At 41.6% G+C, this 17,851-nt stretch overlaps 1 protein-coding gene across 3 annotated transcripts in view; it reads right to left on the bottom strand.

Annotated features, from left to right (window-relative positions):
* Window positions 1-2,219: 2,219 nt before the first annotated feature.
* thrap3b (thyroid hormone receptor associated protein 3b) overlaps window positions 2,220-17,851 on the bottom strand; it is a 113,518-nt gene continuing 97,886 nt past the window's right edge. For 2 of the 3 annotated variants that reach the window (XM_078423348.1, XM_078423349.1), the window contains exons 8-13: window positions 16,685-16,793; window positions 14,454-14,538; window positions 10,754-10,947; window positions 8,644-8,839; window positions 7,510-7,659; window positions 2,220-4,920 (exon numbers count right to left, since the gene is read on the bottom strand). In XM_078423348.1, the coding sequence (XP_078279474.1) occupies window positions 4,675-4,920; window positions 7,510-7,659; window positions 8,644-8,839; window positions 10,754-10,947; window positions 14,454-14,538; window positions 16,685-16,793 (980 nt within the window). In that variant the 3' untranslated portion in view covers window positions 2,220-4,674. The remainder of the gene's footprint in view (window positions 4,921-7,509; window positions 7,660-8,643; window positions 8,840-10,753; window positions 10,948-14,453; window positions 14,539-16,684; window positions 16,794-17,851) is intronic. The other variant, XM_078423350.1, reaches the window with a different exon arrangement.

The following is a 17,851-nucleotide window of genomic DNA, read 5'->3' as shown; positions in this document are numbered from 1 at the left end:
CAAACTAGAGATACAATCCAAATGCAGGCAAATGGCATGAGTGCAAGTCAGCAGGGGCATGGTGGGCTGAAGGGCCTGTTTGTGCTGGGCATCTCTTTCACTAAATCTGCAATGTAAAGGGTATTTAGGTTCCTCTTTCACTGGAGCAGAAATCTCGGTGTATGCTGATGTTACTGAAATAGGGAGGTCATTGAATTTGCTTGGTGCTTAGAAAGGGGCCTTTGTTGAAAAACCCCATTGGCACGGCCGCCCACAATATGCACTTAGAATTAGACGGAGCTTTGACAAGACGCAGAATAAAACTCACTAAACTCCAAGGAAGTGTACTCACAGTGCAATAAGAATTGACTGTACTCCTGAGATGTGAAGCTAGTTTCAAAAGCTTTGCCACCAGTGCGAGTTTTCTCACTTCCAAGTCTGTTGTAAATTGCTGTGAATAATTAACTCCATCATTGTGGTAATCCCAGAATAAGCAGCTGGATAGATGACAGTCTCTCAGTACTGCCCTCATCCATTCCCCACTCAGGCACCTCGCCTACATTCATCGATGTGGCAGTTTTCTTCCTCCTTGCTACTTGTCTTTATTTAAACATTCTGTGTATGTGTAGTGTCTGTCTGTTCTGATAAAGCAATTAAGGTGAAACATTACTTCCTCTGTTGGCAGCAGTAACACGGTCTGACTGGAACCATTTCCAACTCCTGGTTTTATTCTCAGATTAAAAACAGTACTTGTTAAAAATCTGACTGGTTGGATTCCAAAACTGTGGTAATCTGCTTAATGACCAGTACGATTTGTGCAAACCTTTTACATAATTGTCTATTGATGTTTGGTATCTACGTCACACCAATTATCAGCACCTTTGTTTAAAGGTTAATTTTAGAAACAAAACATCAGCTGATTCACTCTGCTGGTATTTGAATGGCCACTGGGAAACTCCCAGGTGAAAGTTAGAACTTGCACACACAAGGCAGAAATAATTTATCAATTGATGGCTTTCAATTTTGTAGATATCTATGATGATGCATCTGTTCTACTTTTAACATGACTTTTACCAAATTTCCTCCTTTGATGTAGACTAAACTAAAAAGAGTGTTTTTTTTGAGTGAGGCATTCATAAATTGACAAAATAGGAATTGGTTTGTTCAAAGTCTGCTTTGGGTCCATTGTTTGTTCATGCTCAGAAATGCTGACATTTTTTAAAAAAACTGAGAACCAGGGATATTTGGTGTTGAGTTTATGGTCAACATTCCATACCACAGGCACACTGTTCTTTCACACACTGTTCTTTCACACACTCCCCATTTCTACCAGGATTTGATGCTCCCCAAACTCATTCTTCCAAACCTCTTCATGTCACCTCTGCCATCATCTTCAAATCGCTTTCAGACTGTGCCTCCCGACATTTCCTCCCTTTACATAAAACACTCAATTGTAAAAATGTTATGCTCACACGAACGCAGGGTTCAGTAGAAGTGGGTGCAGGGTGACCGATGTTATCTTTGTCCTTAACTTCTTTCTTACCCGATCCCATTAAATTCCACACTTGAGATTCCTTCCCATGAAGAGCTCTTTCTCGACCATCCCCCACCCCCGGAAATTACTCACTTCCCGTCAAGCCCCTCAGAACCGTACATTTTTCAGCGAGAAAACCCCTCATTCTGTTAAGCTGTGAGAGATACACGCTCAATATTTCCTCTCTAAATTCCAAGGATGAATCGTTTTACCAATTTAAATAAACCTCCAGTTTCCCTCTCCTGCCCCACTCCCTTCCCAAACACCAAAGCAATTTAGCACTATTGGAATTGGCTCATTAAAAAACTAGCAGCAAAGTTTTTCCTCGTCTTACGCTGCATGCCCTTCCCAATAAAGGCAACATTTGCCTCCTTAATGACTTTGCCAGTCAGAAGGTTGTCCAGATCGCTAAGAACACCAACATTTTATAGCTTAGCTTTGCCATCCTTCCTACCAATATGGGCATCATCATTCCTACCCTGGTCGTATGCCGCGTGCTATGTCATTGGCCACACATCTATGACCCTCTCCGGATCCATATCCCCCTTGGGACTTTCGTAGTGGCCCATCTCTATAAGGCAGACAAACTTCGAGACATTACACTTGTACGAGTATGGATGACAAATATCCATTCGAGTGTCGCTACATAAATGGGAATAGTTGAGTCAAGGCAGAGTCAATAACACACATATACAACTGATGACGCTGGCACAGAAGTTTAATTAAAATTTAACACAATGCTTTGAACCTCAGCAAAATCACAGTTTGAGGGAGAGTCAGGGGGACTAACTGATGACAGAATGCCATTTTAGACTAGGGACGAGACCACAGTAACAAAACTGAACACAAATAATTGGAGAGATACAAATCAGGTTAAATTCTGGACAAGTGACTTTTAACGAATCTTAGTGATAAGGCAGTCAGCAAAATTTTACAAAAATAGTGCAGCCGTCATACTCCTCCCGTTTCATGTTCCCCTCCCCTCAAAACTATTTACTTCCATGTATAAAAAAAAATTCAGTATACCTCCTGCAGCCGAGAGCATGTCACTTTTTTAATATTTTTTTGATACATACATAAAAAGATACAAAATAAAGGGATTAAGCAAGATGCATTAGAGAATGGGGGTTAGGCACAGAGCAGAGGTGAGACAGCTGATTGTCAATATAAAATGTACTTAAATGTTTATCCAATGTCTGTTCAATAACATTAATTCCAAGGTCTAAAGCAACAAGTGACTCAACATTTAAAGTCAGATGACGAAAGAAACTCCCAATAACAAAAAAAAAATCAAAAGGAACCTAAATTCATTCTTTATTAATATGTGTATTGCTCCCACTTTCCCAGTTGGGAAGTTCCCAATTTTGGGGGGAGGGGGGCAGGAAATTGGGACAGAAGAATGGTGGATAGTGAACAGGTAACACAGGTCTGAAGCCATGGCATAATCTGGGGGGGGGGGGGGGGGGGGATTGTTGCCCGTAGCCTTGGGTTTTAATGGGACCATTTGTGGAAGAGGTGTCACAGAATGTAGACTACTTGCCTACATGGACAATCGGACTGTACTTCAAACTGCAGATCTGCACAGCAAGAGTGCTCTTGCAAGCACTCCCCATTTATCCAATACTCCACAATTCCAATCAACCCCACCTCTATTTTTTGCCAGAAATGAGCAAACTAAATTAATTGACATCTTTTGCTTCAGGTAAATATTTTTTGCAGATCTGTTAAATTCAAAGAATTCTTTAAGAACAGTTGAATCTTCCCATTAATTTGTATCTCAGTTCCTATTCCGTGTCCAGCCTCTCTCAAACCATTCCAATTATCTTTGCGAACTGTGGCTCGAGAAAGGGAGGGAGGGAGAAAAAAACGTGGAGACCTTGCCAAATATTAGAAGCTGGCACAAATAATGCTCGGAGACAAGTTAAAACCTTTCTTTTTCAAGTGATTTTCTCCCAGCTCTCTCACCTTTTCCCTTCTCCAGTTCTTTGCTCATGATCAACGCAGTTTTTAAGCAGCATTTAATTACATAGCCTCTCAGGCAGAGGCAGTGTAATGTGATCAAGAACAGAAATACTGGCTGAATCCCTTCCCCTGAACAGTGACAAAACAAGAAATAGAGGCCACAGCAATGGCAGCACTGGCCAGGAACCAACTCAATGAATACACTCGCTGTATTCTAACTCACAAAATAAAATGTAATGTTTCAATTTACACTTTTGCTCTTGGCAAGCTGGAAGGCGGGTAGAAGATTGGGGTTTAAAGTGATCCTTCTGGGCATTAAGTGTTGACTCGGGCAATTCCCTACCTGAACTATCAGAACAAATTCACAGCTGGTTCACACCTTTTGATCAACAATACAAACAAACAGCGAATTAGGCCCAAGAAGAACTGCCTGTTGCTTTTTAAAAAAAAACCCTAAAAAAAAATATATAGAAACCACTCTCGCCGTCAATCACATTGGTAATAAAGCATAAGCCAAGCGTCGTAACCAAATATGGAGATGTGCAGATTGCAAAAGGAACTAGTGAAAGGAAATGAAGGAGAATCCTTGAAACATGTACCACTATAAAGCTGGCTTCAAAAGTGAAAGTGTTTTAAAACCCATAATGATAAAATAAGCATGCGGCAATATCGGGGGCTCAGAAAAACAACAATTTGGGAAGAAATTTCTTCTAGATTGCAGAGTGCGACTTGTGAAGGGAGTACTCATTTTCTCCTTCCCTTGTCAGTTCACATTTTTTTGAAGCAGTTTCCTATCACAAACTGAACCCAGTAGCTCAGGAAGTCTTGCAAAGTCGATCTACACAAGTCGCACCAACATGCACTCTTATATATTTTTTTAATGTCTCTAAATACATGGGGGAGGGGAATCACTGCCCCAGGGCAACGTGTGGCGTTATCGATGTCGACTCGTGTGGTATTACAACACAGGTACGACGCCTGCACCGCACTTTATATAGTAAGTTGCATTAAAGACAGATGTTTTTGGTCCTTTCAATCTCAAAAGGGTCCTATACCCTTACCCCCACCAAAACAAATAACCTACTACACTGTAAACCCTAGAGAAATCTGGATGAAGAAATCTTGTCTGATCCTAGTGATCAGCTTCTATACTCAAATCAATGCACTGTTGCCATGAGATAGGCCCAGTCCTTTCACCTCTACTGTTCCAACGCACCCATACTTTTCTCTTCCTGGGTGGCGATGCCAGCAATTTGCCCATCCTCCTCCTCCTCTTCCTCTTCCTCCTCCACGCCTTCCTGTCCGCTGCCTTGATACTTGTCGTGTGTCCACTTGGGGCTGGTGTTGGACTTTTTGTACAGGAAACGGCCCCTGCCTCGCTGGAAGGCTCCACGACCCCTTTTGTTTGCCCAGTAATTGTCTCCATCACCCTCACGGTCATCGTGCTGCAGAGGATAAAGTAGGGCAGGGAGGTAGGGTGGGGGGAACAGGGGAGAAAAATTATAATTAAACGCAAATTATCAGCATGGACAGGCTTTTAATTCAATCCATTCAGAAAGTCAACAAGAATGTTACCATCTTGTGTAGCTTCATAACGATTATATGGGAATGCAATCATGTCTCTGATGACACACAGCTTACTAGTTTGCTAGAAGCAAACCTTCCTCAGCCAGCCACACTGGCTCCGTTGGTAGAGATCTACTCCCCTTCCCCTCATAGAAGATAATAGATTCAACCCTCAGAGTTTAGAAGGACACTTCAGTACGACTGAGAGTGCAGCAAACTATCATAAGTGGTAGCTTTCACAGATTAGACATTTAACCAAGATACTGCCGACCTTCACAGGTAGAAGTAACCCCTCCCCACAACCCCTCTGGCTCCCACCCACACTAACGAAACAGAAGTTCTCCCAGTATCGCTCTCATAAGGTCATAAGTGATAGTAGAATTAGGCCATTCAGCCCATCAAATCTACTCTGCCATTCAATTATGGCTGATATATCTCTCTCTAACCCCATTCTCCTGCCTTCTCCCCATAACCTCTGACACCCGTACTAATCAAGAATCTATCTATCTCTGCCTTCTCAGCAAACACCTGTTACAGATTATTTGGTTTTATAATCACAGTTGGTTGCCTTGGTTACTACATCCTCTCCAATAGTGACTACACTATAAATTTACTACTTCAGATGCATTGCACTTTGGTATTCCCGAGACCATAGAAGACACTAAACAGACAAAAGGAGACACAAGGGAGAGCTGCTGCTGGAAACTTGAGCAGAAGCCAAATTGCTGGTTGCTCCCGGTGGCTGCCTATATGTCAGTGAGACCAACAGTAGACTTGGCGACCGCTTCGCCCAAACACTTGCCCGCTGACTGCCGGGGCCAGATGGAGCTCCCAGTTGCAATGCATCTTACTTCTCCTTCCCATTTGCTCACAGACCCGTCTGCCCACTGGCTTCCATTGCCAGAATACCTCGCATTCCGCTTGGGTAGCTGCAATGCAATAACATGAACATTGAATTCTCTTTCAGATAAACCTTTCCCACCTCTTTCCTTCTGATCTACCCAGACCCTCTCACTCACACCCTTCCCTCCACTACTGTGTTAACTTCACCTCCTTCTACTCATCACACCCTTCCCACTCCCTGCACCACCATTCCCATCTACCTATCACTTTCAGCACATGCCCCACCCCATTTCCCTCGCAATTGTCTGCCAGCTAAATCCACTCTACTCTAGTTTTGAGGAAGGGTCCTGACCCGAAATATCATCTGTCCATTTTCCTCCATGGATGCTGCCTGTTCTGCCGAGTTCTTCCCGCAGTTTGAATTTTTGCATCAACAGACAAAATGAGTTCACATAAGGAAACAGGAATACAGGGAATCAAACTAACGGGTATGACAGAGGACGATGGTTTGACACTGTCACAGAAGCCAGTATTTACTATTAAATGAACACTGCTGTAAATTTAATGGCTCTTGGCAATTATATTCAAAGTCTGCTTCAGCTTTGGTCAGTGTCTCTACCAATTAGCTCCCACAAATCTGTGTTCTTTTGGCTTCACGTCATGAGGACATAGTCACCTTTGCATTACCCAGGTAGGGTGCAGACAATTGACATAAAATGAGGCTCAATTACTCTCTAAGCAACAGGATAATCCATTAACCCCCACCAAACTAACACACCAATTAGATTTTGCTCAACTCTCCCTCCCAGCATGGGGGAAAAGAAAAACGACTTGCTTGGATTAGCGATAAATTATTAAATCCTATTAAGCAGTTACACTTATACTTTACCCTCTCCCCAAAGCTGCTCAGTGTCACTTGTCAACCCGCAGGTTCGATATTTCCATTACAGATGTTTGTACAAATTTGCAGCAATAGCTATATCGGCAAGTGGTCGTCATTTTAACACTAAGGTGAACTTCCAACAGAAAACTCTGGATAGAAGCATCTTAACCTTGATAGGTCGACCAAGCATCAAAATGAAACCCTGCAGCACATGGCCAATATGACATGGTAAACATTGGGTCGCTGCCTGATGGCAACTGTACAAGATTAAGGTGCTTTCATCCAGAGTGAGTCATGGATTCTAAACCTTGCCTGACAAAGATTTGCCCATCTGGATTGTGAAACTTTTAATTGACCCCCTGATTCCGACTAGCCTCTAGGTTTCCATATGCCCATCACCCTTCCGGGGTAGAAGTGCTTCCTGTGTCACTACAAAACAGCCTTAGCCTACATTACACCCCATTTGCTCTGTAGGCACAACTTACAATTCAGGACTCAACTATTTTGCAGTGACATCAAAAACATTTCTGAACACAAGGACGCAAACCTGCCACATCTACTCTATGCACATCAATCACGCACTGTTTCTACTTGCTGACCTCTTGGGGGTTGGGGAGGGGGGGGGGGGGGGTTGGACACCTGCCTATCCCTGTGTTACTTAGGACATTGACTGAAGTCCCCTCAGCACAGACTGAACATGGCACTGACCCAGGCCTGAGCCTGGATGCTTGTGGACACGTACCAGGTAGTACTTTTTGCTTTTTGGCGTGTACTCGGGATCCCAGTCCTCTTCACGGGGTCGCTTTTGGAAGGTTGTGTTACCTGGGTTACTGCTATTGCTGGGACCAGGAAACGCTCCCCTGCCATATCCTCTTCCTCTTATTCTGAACTGCTGCATTAGCATAAAAAGGAAGGCGTGATTGGGACAGGTATTCAACTTCAATGAGTTACATTTTCAGATCTTGATGCAAGTACCAGTGACAGAGAATGAAACTGACTCAATGTACCAAGGTGACAGGGTGGAGGTGGCTTTCTCACACTAACTTGGTCATGCAACTCCACCCAAACACTGCCATTTTATGAAAGTGCCCTCATGCAGCAAGGCATCTCAATTCTCTGAACTCTCAAGCACTGTTTTGTCGAGAGATAGAGATAGAGAGAGAGAGAGCGTGAAAGAGAAAAAAGAAAGAGAAAGGAATGAGAGAGGGAGGAGAGAGAGATGCATTCAAGCACTGTTTTGCCATGAGAGAGGGAGAGAGAAGGAGAGAATAGGAGAGTGAGAAGGAGAAAGAAAAAGCAGGGTGAAGTCACAAAGGCCAGAAGTAAAACCACCCCAAAACCCTCTCCCTAAGTATCACTTCTAATTGCTAAACACTTGTGAATTTCTACTTTGGTTCTCTGTATAAATTAGGAGCAAATATCACGCAAGCTGGAGGTCAGACATGGGCATTAAATAGAAACTCTGGATGGAAGCATCTTAACCTTGATATCCAAGATCACTATTCCCAAGAAATCGATGTGGAACTCTGCCACAGTGTCAATACAGAGTTAGAACTTGGTCAAAGCCCACAAGCAAATGTTTCCATTCAAGGATGAGGTGGTTCCAACCAGAATCATTTGAAGACACTCAACTCCAATCCTGCGCTCTAGAACAAAAGGTACATTAATCACATTTCTATACATGAGTTAATAACTCTCAAATTACTTCAGTATCAGACTAGGTGATTCTGGGCCAGATTAGAGGCACAAAAAAACTTTGAAAACAAACTCAGTCGTTTAATCTGAATATTACAAAAAGCAGTGACCCATTTTGTCCAAAAATTAGAAATCAAGGAAGTCCTAATGCAGAAGGCACCAATGTTCAGTTTTTGCTTACAAAAACTCCGCGTGCTCGGCCTCGAGTCGGTGGGCCGGTGAACTCTCTTGTCCCAAGACGAGCTTTGTTAAAACCAGGAGTGGGTTCTTCCCGGCCTGCCCCCTCTTCTCTTTCTTCTTTTACCTCGTGCGGCTGGGAAGAGGAGGAAGATGAGGAGCTTGAAGAGCTGGACCTTGCTCTGGCTTTCTTGCGCTTCCTGTTCAAAGTTACATAAAGATTTTTAAAGTTTTTTTGTTAGACCCAATGTAGAACTGTAGATATTGGTTAAAAAGCGGGACACAAAGTGCTGGAGCAACTCAGTAGGTCAAGCAGCATCTCTGGAAAACATAAATAGGTGATGTTTCAGTCTGAAGAAGGGTCTCAACCTAAAATATCACCTATGTTCTCCAGAAATACTGTCTGCCCTACTGATTTATTCCAGCACTATGAGTGCTTTTGTTTTAAACCCATGTTTTCTCAAGCATTAATTAACACTTAATAAATACCATAATCTGTTAAGGGATTCAGCCTCCTCCACATTAGACATCTGTAGTGAGATCAGAAACAGCAGTAAGAATAATAGGGTTGGAATAGAAGGTAATTTTATAATCCCATCTATTGACTGGGAATTCCAGTGTGGAGGGCTTGGGATGGGGAAGGAAGGCAGGCGGTGGAATTTAAAATAAGAAATGATTAATCATTTTGATGGGTTGTATTATGAGGGAACAGTCAGCGGAAATTAGGAGCAAATATGTAGGGAGATCGCAGATGGCAGTAAGAAATAAAGTGTCAAAGGTGATTTTAACATCCCGCACATTGGGAATCTATTGACTGGGAATCTCACACTGCAAAGGCTTGAACTTGTTGGAATTTCTTAAATATGTCCAGGAAAGATTTTGTAAACGATATGTATAGAGCTCTATTAGAAAGGGCACAACACTAAACCTCCTAACTTGGGAATGAGGCAGGGCAAGTAACTGAAGCATCAGCAGGGGAACATGTTAGGACCAGTGACCCCCAAATTCTATTAGTTTTTAAACAGTTATGGGGAAAGGACTGGTCCATAAGTCAAGTCCTAAACTGGGCCATTAGACAGCAACGTGCATAGGTTGACTGGGAGATGTTCTTCACAGGTAAAGGGAAGTCTGGCAATTGGGAGATCTTTTATAAAGGTGTGATTGGGAGAGTTCAGAGACAGCATGGATTAGGGAACCCTTGTTAAAGCGCTAGTCAGAAAACGAAGACATTTACCAAGTATCGGCAGCTGGTATCAAGCAAATCCTTGGACAAGTACAAAAGATGTAGAAGAAAACCTGGACAAAAATAGGACACGAGATAGGATTTTCCTTTGTCTTGTCTTGACAAAGCTAAGAGATTCCACAAGTTTCTTAAGAGCGATCCATCAGCCTCTAACTTTGTCATGCTGGCCATCGGTAAGAGCATCGAGTACAGAGGTTAGGATGTAGTGTTCTAGTTGTACAAGAAGTTGGTGAGACTGCATGGGAATTTGTTTTCAGCTTTGGTCACCCTGCTATAAGAAAGGTGCTTTTAAGTAACTCAAGGGGCAGAGTTATAGGGTTAGGGACTGTGTTATGGGGTGAGGTTAGGCAAGCTAGAACTTGGAGTGTAGGGCACTGTGGGAAAACCTTAGGGAGGTATTAAATCATGAGGGGTATAGAGTGAATGCACCCTTTTCCCAGGGTTGGATAATCAATGACTAAAGAGCATAGGTTTAAGATGAGAGAGCAATTTAATAGGATTCCGGAAGGGGTGGGGGTGTAAGGGCAACCTTTTCAAACATCGGTGGTACATATGTGGAATGGCCTTCCAGACTAAGTAGGTTGAGGCATGTACATCAAAAGTCAGTTGGACAGGTGTGTGGATAGGAAACGTTTTGAAGGGTTATGGGTCAAATGCAGGTAAATGGTTAGACAGGCATCTTGGTTGGGCATGGGTGAGTTGGGTTGAAGGGTCAGTATGACTCAAAATAAAACAAAATTTCAGCTGCATGAGATAGTATCTCACCAGATTCATGACTACTGTTTCCCCATTAGGTAAGGCACATGTAGTCATGGAAAGGAGGCTGAGCGGAGACATGTGATCCATTGGAATGAAGGAAATGAAATATTACCTTGGCTTTTTCGATTCCTTGTAAGCTTTAGCAACTTTTCCAGATTTTTCCTTTGAGCGCTCACGTGAATGGCTTGAATCTCTTGAGTCTTTGGAACTATCCTTTTTATGCTCTCCTTCCTTGCTTTTATATTTTCTACGTTGTTCAATATCTTGGCGAAGGTCATCCATCTCATCCCTTAATTTTCCTTCTCCCTATCGGGTTCAATGTAAAAACAAGTGCATTTAAAATATACTCCCAGTGAAGAAGGTTGAAGAACCCAAACCTCTTCAGGAGATGACAATGTGGACTCGCATTTCCATGACTTACTCTGTATTTCATCAGTCTAGCTTCACAGTCTCTCTCAGTGGTGCAGTAGCACTCCTGGAAAATGCGTGCACAGCCAAGAATTGGTTGGAATTGATTGCAACGCTGCAAAGAATATGGCCTTTACTCCCATCTTTCTTTCTTTCTTAACCTCATTCAATGCATGCACCATTTTATACACTAGTCAATCACCAGTTACCTGCCTAACAAGTATAACCCCACATCACAATATAACAATCTGCCTCAAAGTATGAGGTCTAAAAATCTATATCATTCAGAAACACCACAATTTGTATTTGTCCCCTTCTCCTGAAGTCTTGTGCTTTTCAGAATATTTTGCGAGTAAAAATAATAATAATGGTCTACAGCATGTAACTCCTGTTGACATAGATAAGATTCAGGAGTACAGCATTTATAAGCCAATAAGTGACCTCTGTAAACATGACCAGAACAGCCACACCTGCGTACCTTGTGGCCGTATCCACATCACTGCTGCTCCAGTAATCTATCTAGTTCCTTCTTTATTAATCCAACTCCTACAATAGAGCGGGTAAGAAGGGTAGGCTCCTTAACTTGGAATTTCACTTGCCATTTCCTCACCGTTACTACTGTTTTGTTCCACACAAGGCATCCCATCAATCCCACCTTGGCCTTGCACAAACATAGGGGCGAGTTGGAAGAGACTAAAATAACACTGTAGATGTTTCCTTCCCCCTCCCTCAATGTGTTCTTTATTCCAGTCACATTATCATCAGATACCTTTGAACGAGGACTGAGGGAGCTGGTCAATAATTTGAAAAAAAATGAATCAAGGTGGTGTCCTTTTAAGAAACGTTACTATTGTAAACACAGTGGTGCATTAGGAAGGAGATGGATGAAATAATCGATTGGAAACCAGGAGCCAGAGGTGAAGGTGACTTCTTCAGTCACCAATTGTTGGAAAAGATCAGTCCAGTCCAATAAACATTGACTGAAGCAATTAAACAGTTAAATTAGCTTCCACTTCAGTGGGGAATAAAGGGCGTAGTCAGGAAGTTAAATTAAAATTTGGATCAGATCAGGATCAAAGTATGCTGAATGGCCTCTTCCTGATTTTATACCCAATTCTTCCTCCAAGAGTGATAGCCAAACACTGGTGAGTGCTGGTCTGGTCACTTCACCAATTTGCAAGACAGATGTTGCTTCCCGATTTGAAGCAGTTGACGTCAGAGGTTACGGTAACCAGATCTCTGCATCTCTTGAATTCATAAATTCTCAAAAGATAGCAAGAAACGAGAGGAATTAACCAATGAGTTTGGCTTCTCTGCATGATGGTCTACATCCTTTTCTGTTGCAGTGAAATATTTTGCCATGGTGCTGTCAGAGGAACTGCCATAGACTATGCCTGACTTCTTATTCATTCTCAGCTTCAAGGGGCAATCTGTCTCTCTCTTTACATCAATTTCAGTTTTGTGCAATTGGAAAATTACCCACTGACAACACTGCAAATGAACAACAGCCAACTTCTTGCAGTGTCTCGGAGCCAGCTAAGAGTGACCAGATGTTTAAAAAGCAAGGCCCCGACCAGCTCAGAGAACCTGCATGTATGAAGTGTATAGGTTTTGCAGGCCAAGCAATGTTCTGTCACAAGTAATGCAGTTCTTAACTGCCAGAAGAGCTTTGGCAAAAAATAAATAAATCTGGTCCACAAATTCTGGAACGAATAGGATATTTGCACATCTGGAAAATAATTCTGGTACAAATGACATCTTGCAGATTCCACCCACCTCTGCTTTTCAGGCTGTCTGCTGACACATGTCTAAAATTATGAGTTCAAGGCTCAGCGCAGCCAGCAGTTCCCCTTTCTCCTTATGCTGCTGACATGTATTGAGAGTGATTTCACTAACAGCCTTTTTGGTACCTACAGCATGCCTCGATCATGAACATCACTGTATTGGTCATCTCTAGGAAGTACAGGCTTTGAACCAACAAAAGGAAATGCAAATATTAGAGCGAGCTTTACAAGTTATGGACTGGACTAGAATTAAACCCCCAAGAACACAGCAAGAGCAAAGAGAAGTGCAGGCACATAGAGAAGGTGAAGGAAAATAAAGAGTTAGAATTTGTTTTGTGAACTGTCATGTCAATGCGAATTCATTCCCTCTGAGGATTTCACTCAGCAACTACATTGTGTCTGGACTCAGAAACCCATGTTTCTACAACTAACATGTAGCTTTATTACCAGAATTATTAAGTATAAATGAACAGGGGTCGGAGTACACTCAGCAAATCTAGACGATTTTTATCATCGAGTAAGCTAAGCCCGTTTAATAAAATGTATCTCTGTTAGCAGAACCCAGGTATGTTTGGCCTGCGTCGCCAGTCTCCACAGGCAGCAGAGAACAGTGCGTTCACAGTGATCCAAACCAATTTGATGAGCCAGCCTATAGCTTAAAATATGGATTACAGTAGTGCTGATATTTTCCATTAAATGTCAGCGTTTAATATAATAACTGGATTGGAAAAGAGGAAAGAGCTGCAGTTTCCTTCATATTCACTATACAATGTATTCAAAACTATTTATGAATATAGGCATGCTGAGAAACCTTTCTCCAGTACTTATAATGCATGGTAAGGGGGCAGACAGTTTAAGTCCCTTCACGTACTCCTTTGATCTGGTTTATTCACTGAATCATTGTCCAGACACCAGGTCTAGGAGTCAGAATGGACCCATACCTAATATATCTTATTTGGTATGCCACTCAGAATCTCTTTTCGTACATATAAATAAATGGCACAAAAAATAAAAATTCATTTTGAATTCCTATAAAGGTTATTTTTTTAATAAAATACATACAGGCTCTGGAGACAGCAAATGCCACAATGGCCTAGATTCATTTGTTAATTTTCCAAGGAGCAAGACATCAGAAATGAGTACAAATATCCTAATACTACATAAGGGATGACAAAACATAATTCTTAAAATGTCAACTACATTTGAACGTATTAAAATTTTCTTCAGAAAAAAATCCAAAATACTTACAGCTCAGTCAGAAAAGTAGTTTTCCTGCATCAGTCACTCGCATTTTTTTTATATTTTTGCATTTTTCTAAAGATTTTTTTTTCCAAAAATGTCTCCCAGTGTCTCAATCTCACCTCAACAGGCTCTGACAGCATTTGCCATACTTTTAAGCACGTCACAGAGGTGAGGATTAATTTAATAAATTAAACACTTTGCAGCTCAGTTTTTTTTAGAACAATTGTTTTGGGGCCTTAAAAGAAAAACACAAACTTATGATAGGAGAAACTTCAAACAAAAATTAAGTTATTTGCATTACGCAGTCATTACCCGACATCCATGCATTAAAAGCACAAAACACATCATTAGTAAAATCATAACTAAACACCAAGTTACCTTATAGCTGCTTTCCTTCGGATTCTTTACGTCATCACGGAGATGCATGCGTTTCTTTAGAGCACTGGGTGATATATCAATCCGCCTTAAAAATTGGAGACCAACATCAGAATGAAGAACAAAAGAGCAAATTCCTTAAAGATGCCGCATTAATTTTGACGGATGGGAGGCAAAAATAAAATGTTGTGCTTAACAAGAGGGTAACAAGAGGAGGAGATTTCTACTATTTCAGCTATTCGGTATCAGTACTGATGTCTCCAAGACTGACTGGGTACAGCACAGCCAAGTGAAGAGTAAAGCTCTGCTTAAACAATATTGTGGGCAGCACAGTGGAACAGCTGGTGCTGCTGCTGCCTCACAGTGCTAGAGACCTGTGTTCGGTCCTGACCTCGGATGCAGTTGGTGTGGTTTCCATGTTCTCTCTGTGACCGTGCGTGTATCCTGCTCAGTTTTCCTTCCACATCTCAAAGACGTATGGGTTTGTAGTTAATTGGCCTCTGTAAATCGCCCCTAATGTGTAGGAAGTGGATGTAAATGTGGGATAACATAGAACTAGTGTGAACAGGTGATCGATGGTCAGCGTGGACACAGTGGGGCGTGTTCCCATCTCTATAACAAAAAGCCCAATTCTCTACCTCTGCTGCGTGTGTATGCGAGTGGTCCACTTGTACTCCCCCCTGGGACTGTTTGTTTACTATTTGAATTACACTTATTAATTCACAATCAATTAATGACCAGTAGGAATAACATTGCACTGAACCGATTTTGAAAGTGCACACCAATTTTACTTCCAAACTTCAGAGGGCAAAGAACTAATGGAAGGTTTGCTAATGTTACACGGGAGGTTTAAACTAGATTGGCAGGGGGGTGGGATCTCGTGCAGGACAGAGGGACGTGAGAGATTCAGAAACGATTTACGAGGATGTTGCCAGGACTACAGGGTGTGAGCTATAGGGAGAGGTTGAGTAGGTTGGGTCTCTATTCCATGGAGTGCAGGAGGATAAGGGGTGATCTTATAGAGGTGTATAAGATCATGAGAGGAATAGATCGGGTAGATGCACAGTCTTTTGCCAAGAGTAGGGGAATCGAGGACCAGAGGACATAGGTTCAAACTGAAGGGGAAAAGATTTAATAGGAATGCGAGGGGCAACTTTTTCACACAAAGGGTGGTGGGTGTATGGAATAAGCTGCCAGAGGAGGTAGTTGAGGCGGGGACTATCCCATCATTTAAGAAACAGTTAAGACAGGTACATGGATAGGACAGGTTTGGGGGATATGGGCCAAGCGCAGGCAAATGGGACGAGTGTAGCTGGGACATTGTTGGCCGGTGTGGGCAAGTTGGGCCGAAGGGCCTGTTTCCACATTATATCACTCTATGACTCTCTAACTGAAAAACATTTCTCTCACCATTCTGGATTAAATTTAAAGTCAAATGACAAACTATCCAGTTCCCTTCATTGTCAACTTAGTTAAAGCAAATATACCTGGTCAAGAAAAAGAAGTGGAGAGGCAAGACTTTATGTACTAAGATGTGGGAACAGGAAAGCCCTTCCCAACTTCTGTTGCCATCCTCGGCAACCAAACTCATAAAATTATGGATTTTGCCCCTTTGAAAACGTCTGGATTTTAAAGCTAAAATAGTAGTTCTAAAATGGTTCTATAAGGAAACAAGACAAACACAAAGCACCCTTACTCTTCATCATTAATACTTTGAAATATTTGAAGTACAATTTAATTTTAAAGACAGTTTAATTTTTCACCTGAATCATGGCACTTTTGACATGGTAAGACTGCATAATACATGACTATCATCCAAAATGTGTTCATAACTCTTAAAAACAGGGCCTGGTTGCCCAAGAGGTAAAGATGTTATCAACTCAGCCAAGGCTGTCACAGGAGAACAAGCAGATCAATCCTAAAGATTAGCGTGAACATAATGTAACCCCCCCAACACCTAATTTAGGAAGGAGTGGCTATGGGAGAAAACTAACACCGACATCACATATCTTCACTGACAATGCTTGGGTATGATTAACAGGTTGCATAAAGTCAGCATACACTACAGAGGGAAAAGTGCAGAGAAGTCAATGGGCACTCAATTTTCACTGCACAATTAGAGAATGTTTCAGGGTCAATAGTTGACTATCAGGATCTAAACTCAGATCTCTTTATTGACAGTCTTGGTGCAAGATTACTGAAGCATACCACTGGCAAAAAGGAAAACCAGGTACCTATGAATTTCTGGGCTCTTCTGCCTGGGTACCTCCTGCTCAGCTGTTCTCCTTTGGTACATTGTAAAGCGTTCATTTAATGTAACTCCTGCTGATTTGAAGTAATGCTCTGTTGGTTTCAAAACAAGAAACATGGTCTTTTTAAGAGATTTATGAGTGAATAGAATGATATCCAAATCTTAAAAGAAAATATACCATCAAGAAGGTAAAGATTATATATTTGAATATCATCCAAAGTGGAAGAAGACTGTCATTAATTTCAGTCTCACACTGTTGGTACACCAACTCTACGACCTCTCAAAACATTTTTTAATGAACACCCAAGATGTCTAATTTTAATGTTTTAATTTCCAAAGTGCTCAAACATAGTACTCCTGGTGATATATTCATTCCACCAGTCTCAGCTCAATCATTGCATGGATTTCATTGCAAGAGTTGTATTTCCAAAGAGACTGGGGCCCATTGTTTCGAAAGGGCTTCCGAAGCTCCTTAGTAGGTGGTTTGAGCATAACGCTGAGCATTTTTTCTTGTCCAGTCACTTCTATGCACTTGTGCTTTAGGATAAGCCAACTACTTCAAACCCATTTGTTTTTTGCATGAAAAGATTACCATAAAAATATAAATTGCAGAACAATCATGGTTAGAAGTGTACAATAACTGGCACAAATGCTGGTAGGCACCTCTTTGTCATCTCCATCAAAATGTCATCTCCTTTTCCCTGCTCCATCATTATCACACATACTTTGTTCCAAGTTCCGACTCTTTTAATAAAAAAATGAAACCTAATGTTCTTATTTAATCGCATTTCTTTTATCCGTGCTTATTCGTTCAAACAACCTGATGAACTCAAATCCCTTTCAGCTTTCAGTAACTTTTGCTTACGATGACTGGTGGGATCGGATCCTTGTGGATATAAAAACAGACTACATTCAGCAGAAAAATTGCCAGTTTGTCTTCCAGTACCAAATATTTCCATCCGATAGCCACAATGCAGCAACATCTGGAGACGAACTATCCATTGGGTTTTCTCGATCAATATTCAGAATATACATTATAAATGCAAACGCTGTAATTTTAACATGGGATCCATCCATCATCAATGAGAACATCTAGCAATTTCAACCAGATGATAAAGGACGAAGTTCCTTTAAATATTTAACTCTTTGG

Source organism: Rhinoraja longicauda, chromosome 27, assembly GCF_053455715.1.
Source record: "Rhinoraja longicauda isolate Sanriku21f chromosome 27, sRhiLon1.1, whole genome shotgun sequence".
Lineage (NCBI taxonomy): Eukaryota > Metazoa > Chordata > Chondrichthyes > Rajiformes > Arhynchobatidae > Rhinoraja > Rhinoraja longicauda.
Note: the sequence above shows the minus strand (reverse complement) of the source record. Positions and strands in the feature narration are given on the sequence as shown.